Consider the following 20,485-nt stretch of genomic DNA (forward strand, 5'->3'; position numbering starts at 1 on the left):
CAAAAGGACCGATACCATATGACTCCACTTATATGTGGTACTTAGAGCAGTCAATTTCATAGAAACAGAAAGTAGAATAGTGATTGATTGCTGAGCACTGGGAGTATGGAAGTGGGAAGGAGGAGTTAGTGTCTAATGGTTGTGGAGCTTAAGTTTTGCAAGATGAGAAGAGCTCTGTGGGTAGATGGTGATGATGGTTGCACAACAGTGTGAAAATACCTAATGCCACTCAACTGTATACGTAAAAATGGTTAAAATGATGGGGTGCCTGGGTGGCTCAGTCGGTTAAGCATCTGACTTCAGCTTAGGTCGTGATCTCACGGTTTGTGAGTTCGAGCCCTGCATCAGGCTCTGTGCTGAGAGCTCAGAGCTGAAGCCTGTTCAGATTCTGGGTCTCCCTCTCTCTGCCTCTCCCCTGCTCTCACTATGTCTGTCTGTCTCTCTCTCTCAGAAATAAACACAAGTACATAAGTAAACATAAATAAACAAAAAGTTAAAATGCTAAATTTTTTGTTAATTTACCACAATTAAAAATAATTAAAAAAATCAAATGGCCATGTGTCTGTGGGTCTGTCTTTGGATTCTCTCCTGTTCCATAGATTCATATGTCTATCCATTTGCCACCACCACACTTTCTTGTGATACTGTATTTTGTTTGCTTGTTTATTTTGAGAGAGAGAGAGTGAAATCAAGAGTCGGATGCTTAACTGACTTAGCCACCCAGGTGCCCCTATTTTATGATTTTAAAGCTATCATAAACTGTTACTGTTTTCTGTAAATTTCAGCTTCTGATTGATCATTGTTAGTATATGGAAATACAATTGATTGGTTTTTGTGTATTGATTTTGTTTACTGTAACCTTGCTAAACTCATTAGCTCTAGGAGTTTTTTTTATTTTTTATTTTATTTTTAAATTTAATTTTATTTCTTTAACATTTTTATTTTTGAGAGACAGAGACACAGTGTGAGTAGGGGAGGGACAGAGAGAGAGGGAGACACAGAATCTGAAGCAGGCTCCAGGCTCTAGGCTGTCAGCGCAGAGCCCAACACAGGGCTCAAACCCACCAACCGTGAGATCATGACCTGAACTGAAGTCGGACCCTTAACTGACTGTAGCTCTAGAAGTTTCAAATTAATTAATTAATTAGTTAATTTTTAATATGATTTATTGTCAAATTGGCTCACACACAGTGTGTAAACTGTCCTCTTGGTTTTTGGGTAGATTCCTGTGGTTTATCACTTACATACAATACCCAGCGCTCATCTGAACAAGTCCCCTCATGAGTGCCTATCACCCATTTTCCCCTCTTCCCCACCTCCCCCCCATTTATTTATTTTAGAGAGACAGAGAGAGAACATGAAAGTGAGGGAGAGGGACAGAGGGAGAGAGAGAGTCCTAAGCAGGCTCCATGCTCAGTGCAGAGCCTGACTTGGGGTTCGATCTTAGGACTGAGCGATCATGACCTGAGCCAAAATCAAGAGTTGGACTCCTAACTGAATCACCCAAGCACCCCTAGGAGTTTTGCTTTTGTTTTTTGATTTCCTGGATAGGTTAATGTTGTCTGTGAGTAGGGACAGTGTCATTTGTTCCTTTTTAATCTCTGTGGCTTTTTAAAAAAATTTTTTTTAACGTTTATTTATTTTTGAGACAGAGAGAGACAGAGCATGAACGGGGGAGGGTCAGAGAGAGAGGGGGACACAGAATCTGAAACAGGCTCCAGGCTCTGAGCTGTCAGCACAGAGCCTGACGCGGGGCTCGAACTCACGGACTGCAAGATCATGACCTGAGCCGAAGTCGGACGCCCAACCAACTGAGCCACCCAGGCGCCCCTGTGGGGCTTTTAAATCTAAGCATTTCTTATTGCAGTGGCTAGATCTTGCAATATGATACTGAGTAGGAGTGGTGTGAGTTTGCATCCTTGCCTTGCTCCTGATCTTAGGGGGAGAGTATTCAGTGTTTTACCATTAAGTATGTTGATAGTGGTAGGATTTTTGTAGCTGTCCTTCATCAGGTTGAGCAAATTCCCTTTCATTTCTAATTTCCTGAGGTTTTTTTTTTTTTTTTTAATCATGAAAGGATGTTGTATTTTGCCAAATGCATCTACTGACTTGATGCAGCTTTTCTTCTTTAAGCTATTAATATGGTAGCTTAAATTGGTTGGTTTTGAATATTGAACCAGTTTTGTATTCCTTGGATAGCTCTACTTGGTCCTGGCATGTTATTATATTTTTATATTTGTCAAATTCCATTTGCTTTTCTTTTGTGGATGATTTTTGCATTGATATACATGATGGATAATGGTAATGTAGTTTTTGTGCTTTTTCTAGATTTGGCATCAGGTTAATGCTGGTCTCGTAAAATGAATTTGGAAGTATTCCTTCTTTTTCTTAGAGGAGGATTGTGTAGAATTGGTATTACTTCTTACATGTTTAATAAAATTCTGCAGTGAAGTCAGGTAGGCCTGGATATACATGATGGATAATGGTAATGTAGTTTTTGTGCTTTTTCTAGATTTGGCATCAGGTTAATGCTGGTCTCGTAAAATGAATTTGGAAGTATTCCTTCTTTTTCTTAGAGGAGGATTGTGTAGAATTGGTATTACTTCTTACATGTTTAATAAAATTCTGCAGTGAAGTCAGGTAGGCCTGGAGATTTGTCTGGAAGATTTGTAACTATGAATTCAATTTCCTTAATTTAGATTATTTCATTTGAGATGTTTTGATAGTTGGTGGTTTCAAGGAATTGGTATATTTCATCTGTACTTTCAAATTTATATGTGTAGCTCTGTCTTTATTATTCCCCAGTTATCTTTTTAAATTTGTAGTATCAAGTTTATTTATTTTGACAGTCTGACTTTTTAGATTTATTTGACAACCTAAGTTGTGAAATTTATGTGCATAGTGTTCATAGTATTCTCTTATTATTTTTTAATGGTTGCAGGATCTATAGTGTATTAGTTCTCTTTCATTCTTGATATTATTGGTAATTTGTGTCTTTTATTTTCTTTGCCAACTTTGCCTAGAGATTTACCAATTTTATTGATCTTTTCAAAGAATACTTTGCGTTGATTTTCTCTATTTTTGTATTTTCACTTTTATTGATTTCTGCTCCTATCATTACTATTTTTTTGTTGTTGTTTATTTTGTGCTTATCTTTTCTTTTTCTAGTTTTTTTTTTTTTTTTTTTTAATTTTTTTTGGAGGGAGGGGGAGGGAGAGACTCACTCTCTCTGACTGAGCCAGCCAGGTACCCCTGGTCATTTGATACTTTTAATTATTTTGTTTTAACTTATGTGTTGTTTTTTTTTGTTTGTTTTGTTTTTACTGTAATTATTTATATATATTTTTTGTAGTTACTTGAAGTATTACAATATATATGTTTTTCACAATCTATTTAGAATCAGTACTTTACCACTGTAAGCAGAATGTAGCAACCTTTTTACCATATTGTGCTCTCCCTCTTTTAGTTTTTATTAAAAAAATTTTTTTTTTAACGTTTATTTATTTTTGAGAGAGACAGAGCATGAGCAGGGGAGGGGCAGAGAGAATCTGAAGCAGGCTCCAGATTTTGAGCTGTCACTGCAGAGCCTGAGGTGGGGCTTGAACTCACAAACTTGAGAGATCATGACCTGAGCTGAAGTCAGACCCTTAAACGACTGAGCCGCCCAGGCGCCCCTGTATATGTTTGACATATACATATATATGTGTGTATATATGTGTGTGTGTGTATTTAATTTAATTATTTACTATTTAATTATATTATTTAATATAATTATTAAATAATTAAATATATGTGTGTATGTATACTTAATGTTTATTTTTGAGAGCAAGAAAGCATGAGTTGGGGAGGGGCAGAGAGAGAGGGAGACACAGAATCCGAAGTAGGCTCCAGGCTCTGAGCTGTCAGCATGGAGCCCGATATGGGGCTCGAACCCACTAACTGTGAGAACATGACCTGAGCTGAAGTTGGACACTCAACTGACTGAGCCACCTAGGTGTGCTCCAATTGTCAAAAATATTTTAGGGACCCCTGGGTGGCTCAGTTGGTTAATCGTCTGACTTCAGCTCAGGTTATGATCTCATGGTTTGTGGGTTTGAGCGCTGTATCATGCTCTGTGCTGACAGCTCGGAGCCTGGATCCTGCTTCGGATTCTGTGTCTTCTGTCTCTGCTCCTCCCCTGCTTGCACTCTTTGTGTGTGTCTCTCAAAAATAAATAAACGTTAAAAATATTTAAAAAATATTTTAAAGAACTGAGACAAAAAACCACTGGTTATATATACCCAGATACTTACCATTTCTTTTTTTCTCTTAAGTGTATTTTGAGAGAGAGAGAGAGAGAGAGAGAGAGAGAGAGACCTGGCGTGAGTGGAGGAGGGGCAGAGAGAGAGGGAGAGATAGTATCTCTGTGCTATGAGCACAGAGCCTAACATGGGGCTTGATCTCATGAATTGTGAGATCATGACCTGAGCCAAAATTGTGAGTCAGATGCTTCACTAACTGAGCCACCTTGGTGTCCTGATAGTTACCATTTCTGTTGGTATTCCCTCATTTCTGATACTCTTAAGTTTTCTTCTGAAATGATTTTTCTTTTATTTGATTAACTTCTTTTACAGTTCTTTTTGAGTAGCTTTGCTGGGAAAATTTCTCTTTAGTATTCCTTCATTGAAGAATGCATTTCACCTTTCTTCTTCTTCTTTTTTTTTTTTTTTTTAACCTTTATTCTTGGTGGATATTTTTGTTGATATGGAATTTTTTTTCCCCTAGTACTTAAAAAATGGTCCACTTCCTAATGAACCCTGTGGTTTTTAATGGTAAATATATTACTTCCATGCAAATAATGTGTCCTTTTTCTCTGGTTGCTTTCAAGATTTTTCTTTGTTAGTTTTCAGCAGTTTATTGTGTTTGACTGTGAATTTTAACTTGTTTTTTTGTGAAGTTTCCCCTGCCCGAAAAGAATATCTGCCCTAATGCAAGGCATTGGAGTCAATTTTAGAGGTCTGCAAACCCTTATAGCTCTTGGGCTGTCTCCTAATTTTGTAAATAAAGTGTTACTGGAACACATCTACACCCATTTATTTACATGTTGGCTATGGCTGCTTTTGCACTAAGGGGCAGAGGTGAGTAATTGTGAGAGAGACCCTATGTCTTGTGAACCCTGAAATATTTACTAATCTGACCCTTTTCACAAGAAGTTTACTGATCTCTGGTGTAGATGGAGGAATTTGAGTTTTTCCTGTATTAAAATTTCCTACTTGAATTTTTTTTTTAACTTAGGCTTAAAAGTCATTTTACAAGTAGCTTCTATACAGAATTCTAAAAAGATGCAGTATGTGGTATGGGGTATGTGTCAGTGTTTTTTCCTTCTTTTTAAAAACCAGAAATGGGGTTGCCTATGTGGCTCAGTCACTTGAGCATCCAACTTTTGATTTTGGCCCAGGTCATGATCCCAGCATTCTGAGATTGAGCCCAGTGTTGGGCTCTGTGTTGAGTGTGTACCTTGCTTAAGATTCTCTCTCTCTCCCTCTGCCCCTCTTCCCTGCTGTTTCTCTCTCAAATAAAAAATAAATAAAAACCAACAATGACTTTCTAGCCAATTTTTTTGAAAACATAACAACCATTAGTTAAACAATTTGAGTAATTTGAGTAATTTATTTTCACATATTTTAAACTCATAGGGTAAATGAAATAAATGGTTTATGCCAAAATGGGATTTAAGGTTTTTTTTTTTTTAAATGTTTATTTATCTTGAGAGAGAGAGAGAGAGAGAGAGAGAGATCGATCCCAAGTGGGTTCCACGTTTAGCAGCAGAGAGCCCGATATGGGGCTCGAACTTATGAACCGTGGGATCATGACCTGAGCTGATGTTAGATGTTTAACCCACTGAGCCACCCAGGTGCCCTGGGATTTTTTTAAAGGTAGTCTTGGGAGATACAATTTACAAATTGTTGTAAGTTTATCAGTGTTATTGGTAACAAAATATATTGAGTGTTGAATAGTAGTGCTGGTAAAATCATTAACTGGAGCAACATGAATAAAAGTATAACTCAAGACATGATACTCGACAGGACTTTGAAAACATGTTTTCTCACTGAATGACACAATCAAGCTCAGGTATAGGTTTCTTGGTTTCTTCATCTCTTTTATGGACCTTCCTGTGCTTAAAATTGTTATAACCAAAAATAAATGTTGAATTTACCTTGTGAAACCTGTCCTCATTTTTGTTGTTGTTGTGCAAATGCTCAGTTTTGGGTCAGACTTAAATTTACATGGATTTCATTTTTAACTGAAACTAGAGAATTTCTGTCCTTTGTCTTGTTGCTTGCTCAATAAAAGACTTGTTCAAACATGTAAGAAGTTGAAAAGTTCCACAAAGTATTCTTTTGTCCATTGCAAGATATTTTTCTTTCACAGGAATCTAGGACTTTTTTAAAAAAAAAGATTTTATTTTTTGGGGGGCACCTGGGTGGCTCAGTCGGTTAAGTGTCCGACTTTGGCTCAGGTCATGATCTCACCGTTCATGAGTTCGAGCCCCGTTTCGCACTCTGCTGACAGCTCAGAGCTTGGAGCCTGTTTCAGATTCTGTGTCTCCCTCTCTTTCTGCCCCTTTCCTCCCCTGCTCTATCTCCTTCAAAAATAAATAAACATTAGAAATTTAGAAAAGTAAATAAAAGATTTTATTTAAAAAATTTTTTAAATGTTTATTTTTGAGAGAACACAAGTCAGGGAGGGGCAGAGAGAGGGGGACAGGAGATCTGAAGCAGGCTCCATGCTGATGGCAGCCAGCTCGATGTGGGACTTGAGCTCACAACCCCAAGATCAAGAGTTGCATGCTCTACTGACTGACCACTGGTGCACCCCATCTAAGACTTTTCTAGGGGGAGATCAGTAAATCTCATCTTGAGCATGCTGTCAGACTACATTAACAAAGCTCTTCCTCTCAAAAGTAAAGTCTTCAGGTTGAGTAAAAGATTGAGAGAAAGGGTCTTTAGTGGGTTCAGTAATCTTCCCTCAAAATTCATGTCTACGTGAATCCTTAGACTGTGATTGTATTTGGAAATAGGACCTTTACAGATGTAATTAAGATGAGGTCTATAAGCTAGGAGATCCTTCAATGGAGTATGGCTGATAATACCCTCTACTTTCTTCCCTCTGTGCAATAGAGCCTTCACTGCTTACGTATGGCTTTCCCTAGCTAAGGTCAGAAACTGGCAACGAACTCATCTGAATGAACATAGTCCTGTTCCATGCTGCTATACTGGCCTGAAGAAATTGTCAACAAGACTGCTTAGTAACTGTGCATGACTGAGTGCTAGTATTGGATAATATAAGAAGTTCAAAAAACAGTGCTGACTTTTTTTTAGCCAAGATCTGGTGAGGAATCTCCAGTGACATTCTATCGTATTCTCTAGGGTTGTGTGGAAGCCCATTTGGAAACTCTGGTATAGAGTCTTACTCACATTTTATACCTCTCTGGAGAAATTTTAACAAAATTATAATTTTTATGAATTGTCACTTAAGTGCACATCTCTAAAACAGTAAAGCAGAATTTGCAGTTTGTTTTACAAAATTTTATAGTTATGTGTGGGGGCAGGGCACATATGGGAAATGTAAGTACCTTCCTTTGCTAGAAACCTAAAATTGCTTTAAAAAAAAGAATAGTTTTAAAAAATATGGTTAAGATGCCTAGGTGGCTCAGTTGGTTAAGCATTGACTTCGGCTCAGGTCATGATCTCGTGGTTTGTGGGTTCAAGCCCTGCGTCGGGCTTTGTGCTGACAGCTCAGAGCCTGGAGCCTGTTTCGGATTCTGTGTCTCCCTGTCTCTTTCTGCATCTCCCTTGCTCGCTCTCTCTCTCTCTCTCTCTGTCTCTCAAAAATAAATAAGCATTATTTATTATTTATTTATTTATAAAAAATATTATTGTTAATGAGTTTTGGAGATTTGAAATGATCTTTGCAAGTTCTTACCCAATTTTACTCTGAGTTTCTATAATTTGTGTTTCTTTCCATTTTACTTAGATACCAGAATCGCTAGGTACATATTCCTGTTTTATTGTATTACAGAGATTATTATCCTGTATGCTAACATGTATTTCAAACCTCTGTTTCTGAGACTGAACTATAGAAATTTTTGTCTTGTTTTATGTAGGTAATGAGTTAGTTCCTAATCAGTTTTGTAATGCCTCCAAGCTGTCTGTTAGAGTCCAAAAGAGCTATAACAATCTGGGATTAAGAATGTCAACCCAGGCGCCTGGGTGGCGCAGTCGGTTAAGCGTCCGACTTCAGCCAGGTCACGATCTCGCGGTCCGTGAGTTCGAGCCCCGCGTCAGGCTCTGGGCTGATGGCTCGGAGCCTGGAGCCTGTTTCCGATTCTGTGTCTCCCTCTCTCTCTGCCCCTCCCCCGTTCATGCTCTGTCTCTCTCTGTCCCAAAAATAAATAAAAAACGTTGAAAAAAAAAAAATTTAAAGAATGTCAACCCAATATTCATTGATCATGACATGCTTTATAGTTGTTCTGGAGATTGAGGACTAGGACCCTGATTTATTTCCATTTTTCTGCTTTTGTATCATTAGGCAGTAGCAGTGCTAGTTTCTGGGATGTTCTGTAGAGTTGTGGTGGGAGTTTAGGATGAGATATACTGGCAGGATTACTTGCCCACAGGGAAATATCTTCTCTCTTGGAATAAAAATTTCACAATTGATCATTCTTCAAAGTCTTTTTTATAGAAACTCTATTTGTAGCAGAAACACTTAATATTAATCTAATAAGTCTATGAATTTAAGTGTAGAAACTGATGTTATCTTCAAAAAAATTTATTTGGTATTGTATTCAAAGCTTCGTGCCCATCTGTCCTGTCTTTTGTAAGTCTTCTTGAAATTCCACTGTAACTTATTCTGAGAAATTTTATGGTTCATTTATTTACTGACTTTCTCCATTAAAATACCCTTCTGATACTGATTCAGCAGAAACTTCAGAAAACATTGATCTTCAACGGTAGTTGATGGTGTTTTCTCGGTGAGGATTGAACTAGAGGCTTTACTAGTTCTGTTAACCTGGGTTATAGTTTTCCATAATTTTATCTCATCTATAAAAGACCTCAAAAACTTTTGTGGTAATTACCTAGAAACTGTCCATGCTGACTTTATGCTTATTGAATTTTGCACAAAATGACAAATACTGAATTTTTAAAAATTTTGTTCTGAACACTTTATGAAATAGTATAGTACAAAGAACTTCCCTGTACATTTCACCCTGTTCTACCAATTTTAATTTTAAATACTTCACCACATTTGCTTGTCATTTCCGCACATATATACATACTTTTGCTCTGTTGAGAATACGTTGCATATATCATGCCCCTTTACCCTTTACTATTTCTAGGTTTATTTGTTTTCTTTTTTTTTTTTTAAAGTTTTATTTACTTAATTAATCTCTGTACCCAGCGTGGGGCTTGAACTCATGACCCTGAGATCATGAGTCTCCTGCTCTTCCAACTGAGCCAGCCAGGAGCCCCTGTTTATTTCTAAGAACAATTATATTCTCCATAGTTGTCAAGTTCTGATAATTTCATATTGATACTTTTATCTAAGCTATAGTACATATTGCAAGTTTATCAGTTGTTCTAATAATGTCCTTTAGAGCAATCTTTTTCCATTCCAGGATTAAATACTGTATTTAGCTTCCATTTAAACATGTATTTTTAATGGACTATTGGCCTTTAAACCTAAGTGTTGAATTTTTGTTCTTTTGACAGCTAAACCAGGTGGACAGGTGAAATGTCAGTATATATCTGCGGTGGATAAAGTTATATTTGTGGATGATTATGCAGTAGGGTGTAGGAAGGACCTTAATGGAATCTTGTTGTTAGACACTGCTCTGCAAACTCCAGTTTCAAAGCAGGATGATGTGGTTCAGCTTGAATTACCTGTTACAGAGGTAAGTTGAAATAAGTATCAGTGTACTTTTCTACTTAATATAATTTCAGACCTGTTACTTGTTAAATGGAATTAGGTTGTCCTTTGACAACATTATATATGTACCCCTTCTTGTACATATAGAATAAAGAATTGACTTCTAGATCACAAGTTTGTTTAATTCCTCTGTGTAATTAATTGACGTTTATTGAAGTATTTAAGTGTAAACCGTACAGGTTAAATTGTGATAGAGATCCCAAAATACAGTGACTTAAGCAATATCTTTTTTTTTTTTCAGTAACAGTGCAGGGCTAAGGGTAGGGGTAACTTTACTTCCCTCAACAGTTAGCTTCCATCTCCTGAGTCCAAGACAGCTGCTCCCAGTCTCATTAGTATTTCCCAGTCATAGCGAAAGGAAGGGCAAAAGGCCAGGGGAGCACTCAGGGAAGGGGTGTGACCCCTCCCTCCTTCTCTCCCTTTGTTTCTACTTTTTCTCCCCTCCTTCCCTTCCATTTTCCCTCTCTCCTTCATTCCTTCTTGATCTCTTTCATAACCTCTCTCATATACATCCTTTTCATGCTCATCTCCTTGGCCAGAATTTAGTCACATGGTCACATCAAGCTGAGAAGACTGAGAAAGAAGAGGTAGTTCTTTATTTTTTTAAAAATATAAAAGAAAGGAGTTATCTTTGCTATGTATCATGTCTCTTAACAATCCCAGTTTAAAATTTTACCTCTATGTATTTTTCTGTAGTGTTACATATTCATTACCTAATTTGTAAGTCCACCTTAATTTAAATTATTTTGTGTGTGCATTGATGTTCATGTAATTTAAAAGTACATTTTTCAAAGTTACTGGATTAAATCATCTTAAGTAGAATATAAAAGATTATAATGCTGTGTTCCGTAATAAAGTAAGGTACCATTTTTGTCTTCATACCAATTTGTTAATTATGAAGTGTTTTGCATTTGGTGGATTGATATGATTAGTTGATAAAACGAGTTTATAAAAATAGCATATTTTCCATTTTTAGGACATGAAAAGTATCAGTGTGTAAAAATAAAGTGCAGTATAAATGTTTTTATTCTCTTTTTGGAAGGCTATTAAAAAAAGATGCCGATACATATATATATCAACTTAGATTTCATATTTAGTGTTATATCACAGTTATCAGTTATATGTTAATATTGAAAGAATGTTGCTGGAAGTCTGAATTCTAAAAAGAGAGTAGTCCTCTTTTTGTCATCAGAATATCTGGATCTGGGGTCTTGTCTAAAATTTTTGGACAGATGGGGCACTTGGATAAGCCAACTGTGGCTCAGTTGGATAAGCATCCAACCTGGTTTCACCTTGGCTCATGATCTCACCGTTTGTGAGTTTGAGTCCTACATGGGGCTCTGCGTTGAAAGTGTGGAGCCTGCTTGGGATTGTCTCTCTCTCTCTCTGCCTCTTCCCCACTTGGTCTCTCTCTCTCTCTCTCTCTCTGTGCCAAACTTAAAAAATAAATAAATACAGTTTTTGGACAGAGAATTAGTTTTAGTTGTATTGAACATTTTTTCATCTTAATTTGAGGAATTTATACTAGATGATGACTTAAGGCTGATATCTTAATAAAGGATATAATACAATGAAAGATGGTATCAAACTGTTCAGGTTTTAAAAAGAACTATAGAATTACAATAAAATATTGGAATGTTTATAATGAAATAGATCCTCAAGTCAGTATTTTTCATTCTCTACTGACTGAAATATTAGGTATTTACCTGACTTTTACCACCTTCTTCCCCTTGTTGACCTTTAACATCCACTTGCTGATTTCTCTCTATTTACCTAAATAATTACAACTGTGTTGTTCACATAATATTGTTTGTAGACCTTCCACCATCCCAGGCATCCTTTACTGTACCACATTAGTTTGTCACTGTCTTCACTGAAGTATGGGGTCCTAGGTTTGGTTAGATCAGTGTGGATGTATTCTTTTCCATATGTTGACCACGCATTTCTGTTAAGATAGTTCATTTTGAATATGTGGGTAACAATACAGAGGGCTCTTTTATATTACCTGATGACTTAGTGAATGCCCCTGTTATGGTTTTGCTTACTTTGAGTATTTAAAACTCATTGAAAGATTTTACATTTATCTCTTTAAAATTTTATCTTTCATTTTATTTTTAAATGTTTATTTTTGAGAGAGAGAGAGAGAGACAGACAGGCAGAGGCAGGCAGAGAGAGAGGGAGACAGAGGATCCGAAGTGGGCTTGGCATGAACAGCACAGAGCCTGTTGCAGGGCTCAAACTCACGAACTGAGATCATGACCTGAGCTGAAGTTGGTGCCCAACTGACAGAACCATTCATTCAGGCGCCCCTACCTTTCATTTTTGAGCATGGTGTCAGTCTGTCCAGTTTTTTTTTTTTTATTATTATTATCTTGCTGTGGTTTATTAATAGCTCCCATGTATTGAAGCTTTATTCTTTGATACTACACTGAATACATTGCTTTATCTCATTTAATTTTTAACAGCCCTTCAAATCAATATATGGTTAAGTTTGTTTAAAAAAGTAAAAGCAGTATGGTACTTGTTAGAATCATTACGAATTAAAATATTTGAATAAGGATCTGAGTGTAACATTTTTTTGTTGTGTTTAATTTTCTGTGTTCATCTTTTTTTTTTTTTTTTTTTTTTTTAATTTAGGCACAGCAGCTCTTATCAGCATGTTTAGAAAAGGTAGATATTTCTAGTACGGAGGGTTATGATTTGTTCATCACACAGCTCAAAGATGGTTTAAAAAATACATCCCATGAGACTGCAGCAAACCATAAAGTTGCTAAGGTAAGAGGTTAAAACAAAATTACCTTGTTTGGGATTATTTCACACCTCCATACTTTTGCCTTTCTCTGTCTTTCCCATACTCTCCATCTCCCCTTGAAAATATTCCAGTTCTAGATTTTTCCTCTCCTTTAGGGAAAAAAATGTGTTTATAAGTCACCTCAAGTTGAAACTTTTTACTGAGGTTTAACTTCAGGTTATGGGAACTGTTTTGCTTAACTTTGTTCCTAAAGCTTCTGTGCTTGGTGGCTCTATGTTGGTTGAGAGGCTTAAAGAGAGCTCCTTGTCAGGTGATGAGCTTCAGTGAGAAATGGAATATGTATTTGAAAATGGGGGCCATTTGGGTTTTTGTTGAAATAATCTTGGGGTGATGTGACTAGTATGTCTGTGCCAGATGATGCATTGAATTAAATCCTTGGGTATATTTTACTGATTTTTCTTTTTTGTCTAAGTTATAAATGCGATACATATAAAATTTCTGTACCAAAGAATGTAAGGTAGAAAGTAAAAACCGTTTTCCTAAAAATAATTTTTGTGCTTATAAATACCTTTTTTCTCAAGTACAGTTGTAACTATACAGAAATGTCGTGATGTACTGTCATCTGTTGGGGCTGCGTAACAATACCACTAGCTGGGTAGCATATATACAACAGAAATTTATTGCCCACAGTTCTGAAGGCAGGGAAGTGCAAGATCAAGGTGGCAGCATGGTTGCCTTCTGATGAAGTTCTTCTTGGTTCATACTTGGCTCCTTCTCATTGTGTCCTGACATGCTGGAAAGATCAGGGGCTCCTTCTGGAGCCTCTTTTATAAAGGCATTAATCCCATTAATGAGGGCTCTAGTCTCATGACTTAAGTACCTCCCAAAGGCCTTACCAGTACTGATACCATCCACCACCTTTGGGGGTTAGGATTTCAACAGATGAATTTTGCTGAGGGAAACACACATTCAGACTGTAGCATGTATCTTGCTTTTTTTTTTTTTTTTTAAATTTTTTTTTAACGTTTATTTATTTTTGAGACAGAGACAGGCAGAGCATGAACGGGGAGGGTCAGAGAGAGAGGGAGACACAGAATCCGAAGCAGGCTCCAGGCTCTGAGCCATCAGCCCAGAGCCCGACGCGGGGCTCGAACTCACGGACTGTGAGATTGTGACCTGAATTGAAGTCGGACGCTTAACCGACTGAGCCACCCAGGCGCCCCTGTATCTTGCTTTTTAAATTTAAGAATGTATCTTGAGTATCTTTGATATTAATCGTCAGATCAGCTGTATCCTTCCTGATACTGAGTTTTTAATATAGATTTACAATGATACATTAACTTTTATTCCATTGATGAGACATTTAGTAAAATAGAAACCATACTATGCATTTCAACAGAGAGAATCTATCATAAAGAATTGATTTTAACCTGTGTTTGGAAATTGAAAAAGTGAAATGGAAACCGTGAGTAAACACACAGATAGTAACTGCGGGAAGCAGCTCTCACCTTGGTCTGGAGGAACAAGAAATGAGGGTTGTCAGCACATACAGGCTTAGAGAATAGGCCCTATGGGTCTGGGACTCAGACTTCTCAGGAGGAGCTGCTGCCCAGCTGGTACCTCAGGAGTTTGGGGATTGGAGTTTGTGGAGCTGAGACACAGATCTCTGAAGAGAGGTGCAGCTTGGCTGGTGTTACTGCTTCTGAGGAGCTCTGTGAGACTGGTTCTGGGAATGCTGAATAAACAAAACAAAATGCTGGAGACTGTAAGAATCAACTGCTGCCACCAGGTCCTGTGCTGAAACAGCGTTGACAGTAGTGACAAGGAATAGCAAGGGGAAGTCGTCCGCCCCCCGCCCCGCCCCCCGCCCCCCCCCCCCTCCATCGTGCTTTCGAATTTCCATCCTGTGTTCCTTGTGTCAGAACCTGACAGACAGGAAACCAGCTGGCAAAGAAGAAATGCAGTTTGCAGAGTCCTAGCCCTAGCATGATAGGGAAGAGAAATAAAGGGTCCATTTGGAGCTGAGAGATCATAGTTTGATAATTGGCACAGCGTACCCTTTGACTGTTCACCATCTCCATACACACTTTCTGTACATACCTGAACCTTTAATACTGATACAACAAGAATACGATGCTTTTACTTTTTATAAATGAAGATTCCCTCTCCCTGTCCCCAGAAATGAGAGACACAAAGTTCCAAAAATATTTTACGTATCCCTAGGTGATAGTAACTACTAAAATTTAGTTATGTTTAGGTCTCAACCATATAGTGACACTAATACAATGTGTATAATTTGTCAGTTTCCTCAGGAGTAGATGTTTTTTGATGAGCATTTGTGTATTTCATAAATATTTTCACATTCTATGTTTATTTTGAGAGGTCTGTACATAGACCTTTACCCTTGGCTACAATCCTGATGTTTCCAAATGCCTGACCATCCAGCCAAAACATTAGCTACTGTCCATTAATCAGTGAGGATCTTTACTTATGGGCAGTACTCAATCCAGACAAAGAGAACAGCCAATATACTGGTTGAAGTCCTGCCCACTGAGAAGATTTACCTTCACTACTATCCTGATTGAGGTTGTGATGTTGTAGCTATCACTTTAGGGTGGTACAGATGTGCAGAACCATCTGTAAATCAGAGCCAAAGTTTTTCTTCCACGTTTACCTTCTATGTAGTTCTCTGTGAAGCCATCAATGCTGAATGAGAAGGCGGGATTATAACAAGAGTAGGTACTGAAGAAGTCTGAGTTACTTGCTTTATTCACCTTGTCCAAAACTGGCCTTTTGGACTTTCTCAAGACTGATTTATAAATCACCTAATGAAGGAAACTTGTATTTTGTGCCCAGTATTATGGTTTGGTGTATAACATCTATATAACATATAACATCTAGTTTGTGTTGGGCAGCTCTGATCGCACAGACACATATTTCATGGATTGGTATTAATTTCTGTCAGGACTGGGAAGCCAGAAACTGTTCTCAAAAGAACAGTTATTTACAGAAGAGGGCATGGCTTTACCCTAATGTTTGTGCTGGTAGTTGTTCCAGTGTAGCTTGTCAGATAGGCCTTTCAGGATCTTCACTTGCCACACACACTTCTCATGTCATTGAATGTGTTCACTGGTACAGATGGCAGAATATCTCGTGATTCAGCCAGGACCTGCTACAGAGCTTCTTGTTCTGTGCCTCATGTATTCTTTGAAAATTGATAGAGTGGCACACTCACATATACTGAATATTGGGTCCAGAATCCAGTTAGGCCTACCAAGCATTGTGCCTCTTTTTCAGTATTTGCTTCTGTAAGTTGAAGCAACTTGTCTTTCACCTTGGAAGGACTGTCCTGACATGCTCAGTCCACTGTACCTCCAGAAACTTCACAGAAGCTGTAGGACTCTGAGTTTTTCTGGGTATTATTGATCCTCTCTGGCTTGCGTGTGTCTTACTAAGGCATGTAAGTTCCTTGCTACTTTCTCCTCATCCAGACCAATCACCGTCATGCTATAGTGTGTTACAGCATGATGTAGTAGACCAGTGTGGTGGTCTGCAGGATGTTAAGTTCATCAAGATTTCTGCAGATTAGATACGCTAAAGAGCATGAGATACAGTCCCAGGGTAAGACTGAAGCTTGGGTGTTACTGCCATATAAAAGCAGTTTACTTTTGGATGGTCCTTAAAAATTGGTATAAAGAAAGAGTATTTCACAAAACTGTAACTGCCTACCAGATATCAAGGGATTTGTTGACTTCTCCAGTAAAGATACGTCATCTGGAACAGCAGCTGCAATTGAAGTCACCTGATAGTTTATAATCCACAGTTTTTCTTTCCGATCCATTTACATTTTGCATTGGCCAAACAGGCCAATTAATGAAGGTGAGATAAATGAAAATGAAGTTAAATGAAGGTGAGATAGTTTGAATTCCCCTGTATCTATCAGGTCTCTTAAAGTGGCATTAATCTCAGAGATTTCCTCAAGAATGTGGTATTGTTCTGGTTTAGTAGCTTTCTAGAGAATGGAAGTTCTAGGTGCTTCCGCTTGGCCTTTGTTCCTTTACTACTTTTTAGAGAGGACCAGAGAAACAATGTGGAAATTTTTCTAGTTGTCTGTTTTATATCTCTTCCTATTATGCATTTGGTAATGGGACAAATAACTACAACACAGGTACGGGGATCCACAGAGCTCACTGAGACAACTTTGGGAAAAAACTCCATTAATCACTTGACCACCACAAATCCCCACTTTCACTAGTGGACCACAGTGATGTTTTAAATTAGTTCAGTGCTACTGCTTTGTAGTGCCTGAAAGATCATAATATTTTCTATTTCCTCATGGACAGTGACTGTAGTGAATGTCGTCTACAGGTGCTTTTGGGGAAGGCTTGAAGTATGATTTACAGTGAAGTGGGGCAATATTGTAGTATCCTTTCTCAAGGGGATTCAAGCAAGAGGCTCTGGACCTATGAATGGGTTAGTTCTAGAAACAAAGTAAGAGGCTTTCAATTTCTTTCTGTCTCTCTTTTTAGCAAGATAAGTCGTGTCTCTATCCACAAGTTTTTCTAGTTAGATAAGTAATAATTTAGTAGGCTGCCTAGAATGTACTAGACACCGTGGAAACCATAGGTGAGCAAAGATAGGATATAAAAATGAAATGGTTTTATAGACTTACTTCTCTGGAAGGATAATACTGAGCATCTTCGCTTTCTAACTTTTAAAATAATTTTTATGTTAAATAATTATAGTTAATATTTGTTGAATGCTTACTGTATTAAAGATTGTACCAATTCTCACTTGAATTTTCTTAAGAACATTATGTGAGTAGGTATTTGTTTTTCCCCATATCACAGAAGCAGGAGAATGAAGTTAATTTGATCAGGGTCACATAGTTGATGATGAAGATGGTCTTGGAATCCAAGTCTGTGTAACTACAACATCTGTACTTTTAGTTGCTTCGCTGAATTAACTAACAACAAATACATAAGAGTCTGCTAAACTGAAGTAAATCCTCATATGCCAAGTAGTGATACACTGTACAAGTATATAAGTATGTATATATATATATATACACACACACACACACACACACACACACATACACGCACACACAAGTATTATATATACAAGTATATATACAAGTATGTTCACAAGTATATACACAAGTATGTTCTTATGAGTGGAGATGTTTGAGTGCCTAGTTTGTGCTTAACATTGTAAATGTGCTGGAGGAATATGAAAAACAACAGATGATTTTCGTTATCCTCAATTGTTGATGCATACGTAAGAAGATGTGCTACCATCAGGTTCTAAACTTTTTCTAATTGAGGTTTCATTTTTTTCTATAATTGCAAGTTTCTGCTTTAAATGTTGAGTTAATAGAGTAAACTGACCTGAAACTGATAAGTAGTTCTTTATTTTGTAATGTGTAAGTTATAGTTTTGGTTTAAACTGTTGAATACATTTTTCTTTGCTTTCATTCCCAATTTATTTCAGTGGGCCACAGTTACATTTCATCTTCCTCATCATGTGTTGAAGTCCATTGCCAGTGCCATTGTGAATGAACTCAAGAAAATAAATCAAAATGTTGCTGCCTTACCTGTGGCATCCTCAGTGATGGACAGATTGTCTTACCTCTTACCTAGTGCTCGTCCAGAACTTGGAGTGGGGCCAGGCCGTTCTGTGGACAGGTATAACCTTGCTTATGAAGAGATGTGACAGTGAAATTGAACCAATTAGGTTTTGATTAACCAAGAATAACAAAAATTTAATTATGATTGAAAATGTATTTCAAAATAATTTTGAAAACCATTCAGATTCTCGTATCAAAATACTGAAGTGAATTAGTATTTGAATTGCGATTAAATAATTTCTTTTGGTGCCTGGGAGGTATTTAAAGAGGCCATAAAACTGTACCTTGAAAATTCCAGCTCTGTACATAGTAAATATTTGAGTCCACTTAAAAATATAATTATTCAGTAGAGAAGAAGAATTTTGCCTGGTTGAAATTTTGTGACCTTTGAGATAAATTTTTATAAGTTGAAAAGCTATGCCAGAATCCATGTAGAAGAGCTATATATTGTTTCCTACTTAGAAAATGAGAAGAGTTGAAAAATCAGGGTGATATTGAATTACAGTTTCTGTGCCTCCTTCCCTGGATTTAAGCAGTTCACAAAAATCTTAGTTTGGCCAGTATTTTCTTCAGTAGAGATTCATTGAGGTCCTACTCTGTGTAATACTAATTAAAAAGTCAGTAATATGTTCATTTAAATGTTAAATTTGAAATAACATATATCAGGTTCTTACTAAAAGTACTGAAGTTTAGAAATGCTATAAGGAAATATTAAATCTAGCAATTTTGATAAGTTCACCTTTGCCTTCCCATGTATGGGGAAAATTTTACATTTTCACATTTTCACTGGATGTGAATTATAACTTCCTATGCTTTTTTTCTGAAGTACATTTATAAATAGTACATGCTGATGTTAACAAAGGCACTACCGAATAAATTAGCTTTAACTTCTATTAAGTGTGGCTCTTACATTAGTTTGCAATATTTATTAGCTTATGTCTTGGTAAACTTGAGACTTTTGCTTAATCAGTTGCCTATTTTTTTGTTGAGTGATTCTATTATATAAATAACTTCTTTTGGTTAACATTTGGGAAAGATTTTTATATTCTGTAGCAGTATTGCAATCTGTGTCTTTTGGGTAAAATGTAGAAACTATCATTTATAATCTGAATAGCTTTTAGGTAATAGGTAGTATGGCTGTCATTAAAATATTCCTTAGACTATGTCTGGAGAGGGGGGTGGAAATATGTACCTCGAATAAGTATTTCTTTTCCTAGAGCTGTGCCTATCTTGAGATTATAAAACAGCCCTTCAGAGCTATTTTCTTTGCAAACAGTAGCTAGGTTTCTAAAGAAATCATGCAAGCTGTGGTAAATGTCTTATTTTAGGAAATGCGTTCAGTGGATAGGATATTCAGTGTTTCTGGAGGTGTTTAAATGTCTCAAAATACTAATTTTGATGTAGTCTGTGCTGTTTTTTTCAGTAAAAATGCATCTAGGAACCTCATAAGGACATTCATGAACTTAGGTCTGTTGGAGGTTTGAGTCAGGGTCTGTTAGATGCTGTTGTTCTTTTGTTTGGTAATATAAGTAAGTGGACAGTTTTCTGTCTGACACAAATCCTGAAGACATTTATAGCCTGTGAATGATAAGGCTTTTCTAACCCAACAACTTTGTTTTTTTCCCTTTTCTTTTCTAATTTAAAGCGAGTGAGAGCCAGCGAGCGGTGAAGAGGGGCAGAGGAGAGAGAGAGAGAGAGAGGGAGAGAGGGAGAGAGAACCTTAATCAGGTTCCACACACAATGTGGGGCTCAATCCCATCTGGGATCATGACCTGAGTTGAATTCAAGAGCCAAATATTTAACTAGCTGAGGCACCCAGGCACCCCTGTTTTGTTTTTGTTTTGTTTTTTTTAAACCAGAACACAACTATGAGTTAAACCTAAACTCCCTGGCAATATTGTAAGAAATTATGTGCTAATTTAGGGAAGAATTTAGAGAAAAGTATTTTTCTGGTCTCACTGTGATGACCTTTATACCACTTTCTCTCTTTTTCCCCCTTCCTCTTATCACTTGGACTTTTGTATTTGGAGGAATAACCTTTGCTTACCAGTTCTTTCTTTCTTGAAGCCATTTAGACTTTTTTCTAAATTGGGTATCATTCTTTAAAAAATAGTCTAGTTTGGGGTGCCTGGCTG

General features: G+C 37.1%; 1 protein-coding gene across 13 annotated transcripts in view; it reads left to right on the forward strand.

Moving 5' to 3' along the window:
- BIRC6 (baculoviral IAP repeat containing 6) overlaps positions 1–20,485 on the forward strand; it is a 224,446-nt gene that overhangs the window by 17,700 nt on the left and 186,261 nt on the right. For all 13 annotated transcript variants that reach the window (XR_013554777.2, XM_078444805.2, XM_078444808.2 and 10 more), the window contains exons 2-4: positions 9,753–9,934; positions 12,607–12,744; positions 18,215–18,408. Coding sequence is in view for 12 of the 13 variants with exons in the window: in XM_078444805.2 (XP_078300931.1) it covers positions 9,753–9,934; positions 12,607–12,744; positions 18,215–18,408 (514 nt within the window). In the remaining variant the exon portion in view is untranslated. The remainder of the gene's footprint in view (positions 1–9,752; positions 9,935–12,606; positions 12,745–18,214; positions 18,409–20,485) is intronic.

This window comes from Panthera onca, chromosome A3 (genome assembly GCF_046562875.1).
Source record: "Panthera onca isolate mPanOnc1 chromosome A3, mPanOnc1 haplotype 2, whole genome shotgun sequence".
Lineage (NCBI taxonomy): Eukaryota > Metazoa > Chordata > Mammalia > Carnivora > Felidae > Panthera > Panthera onca.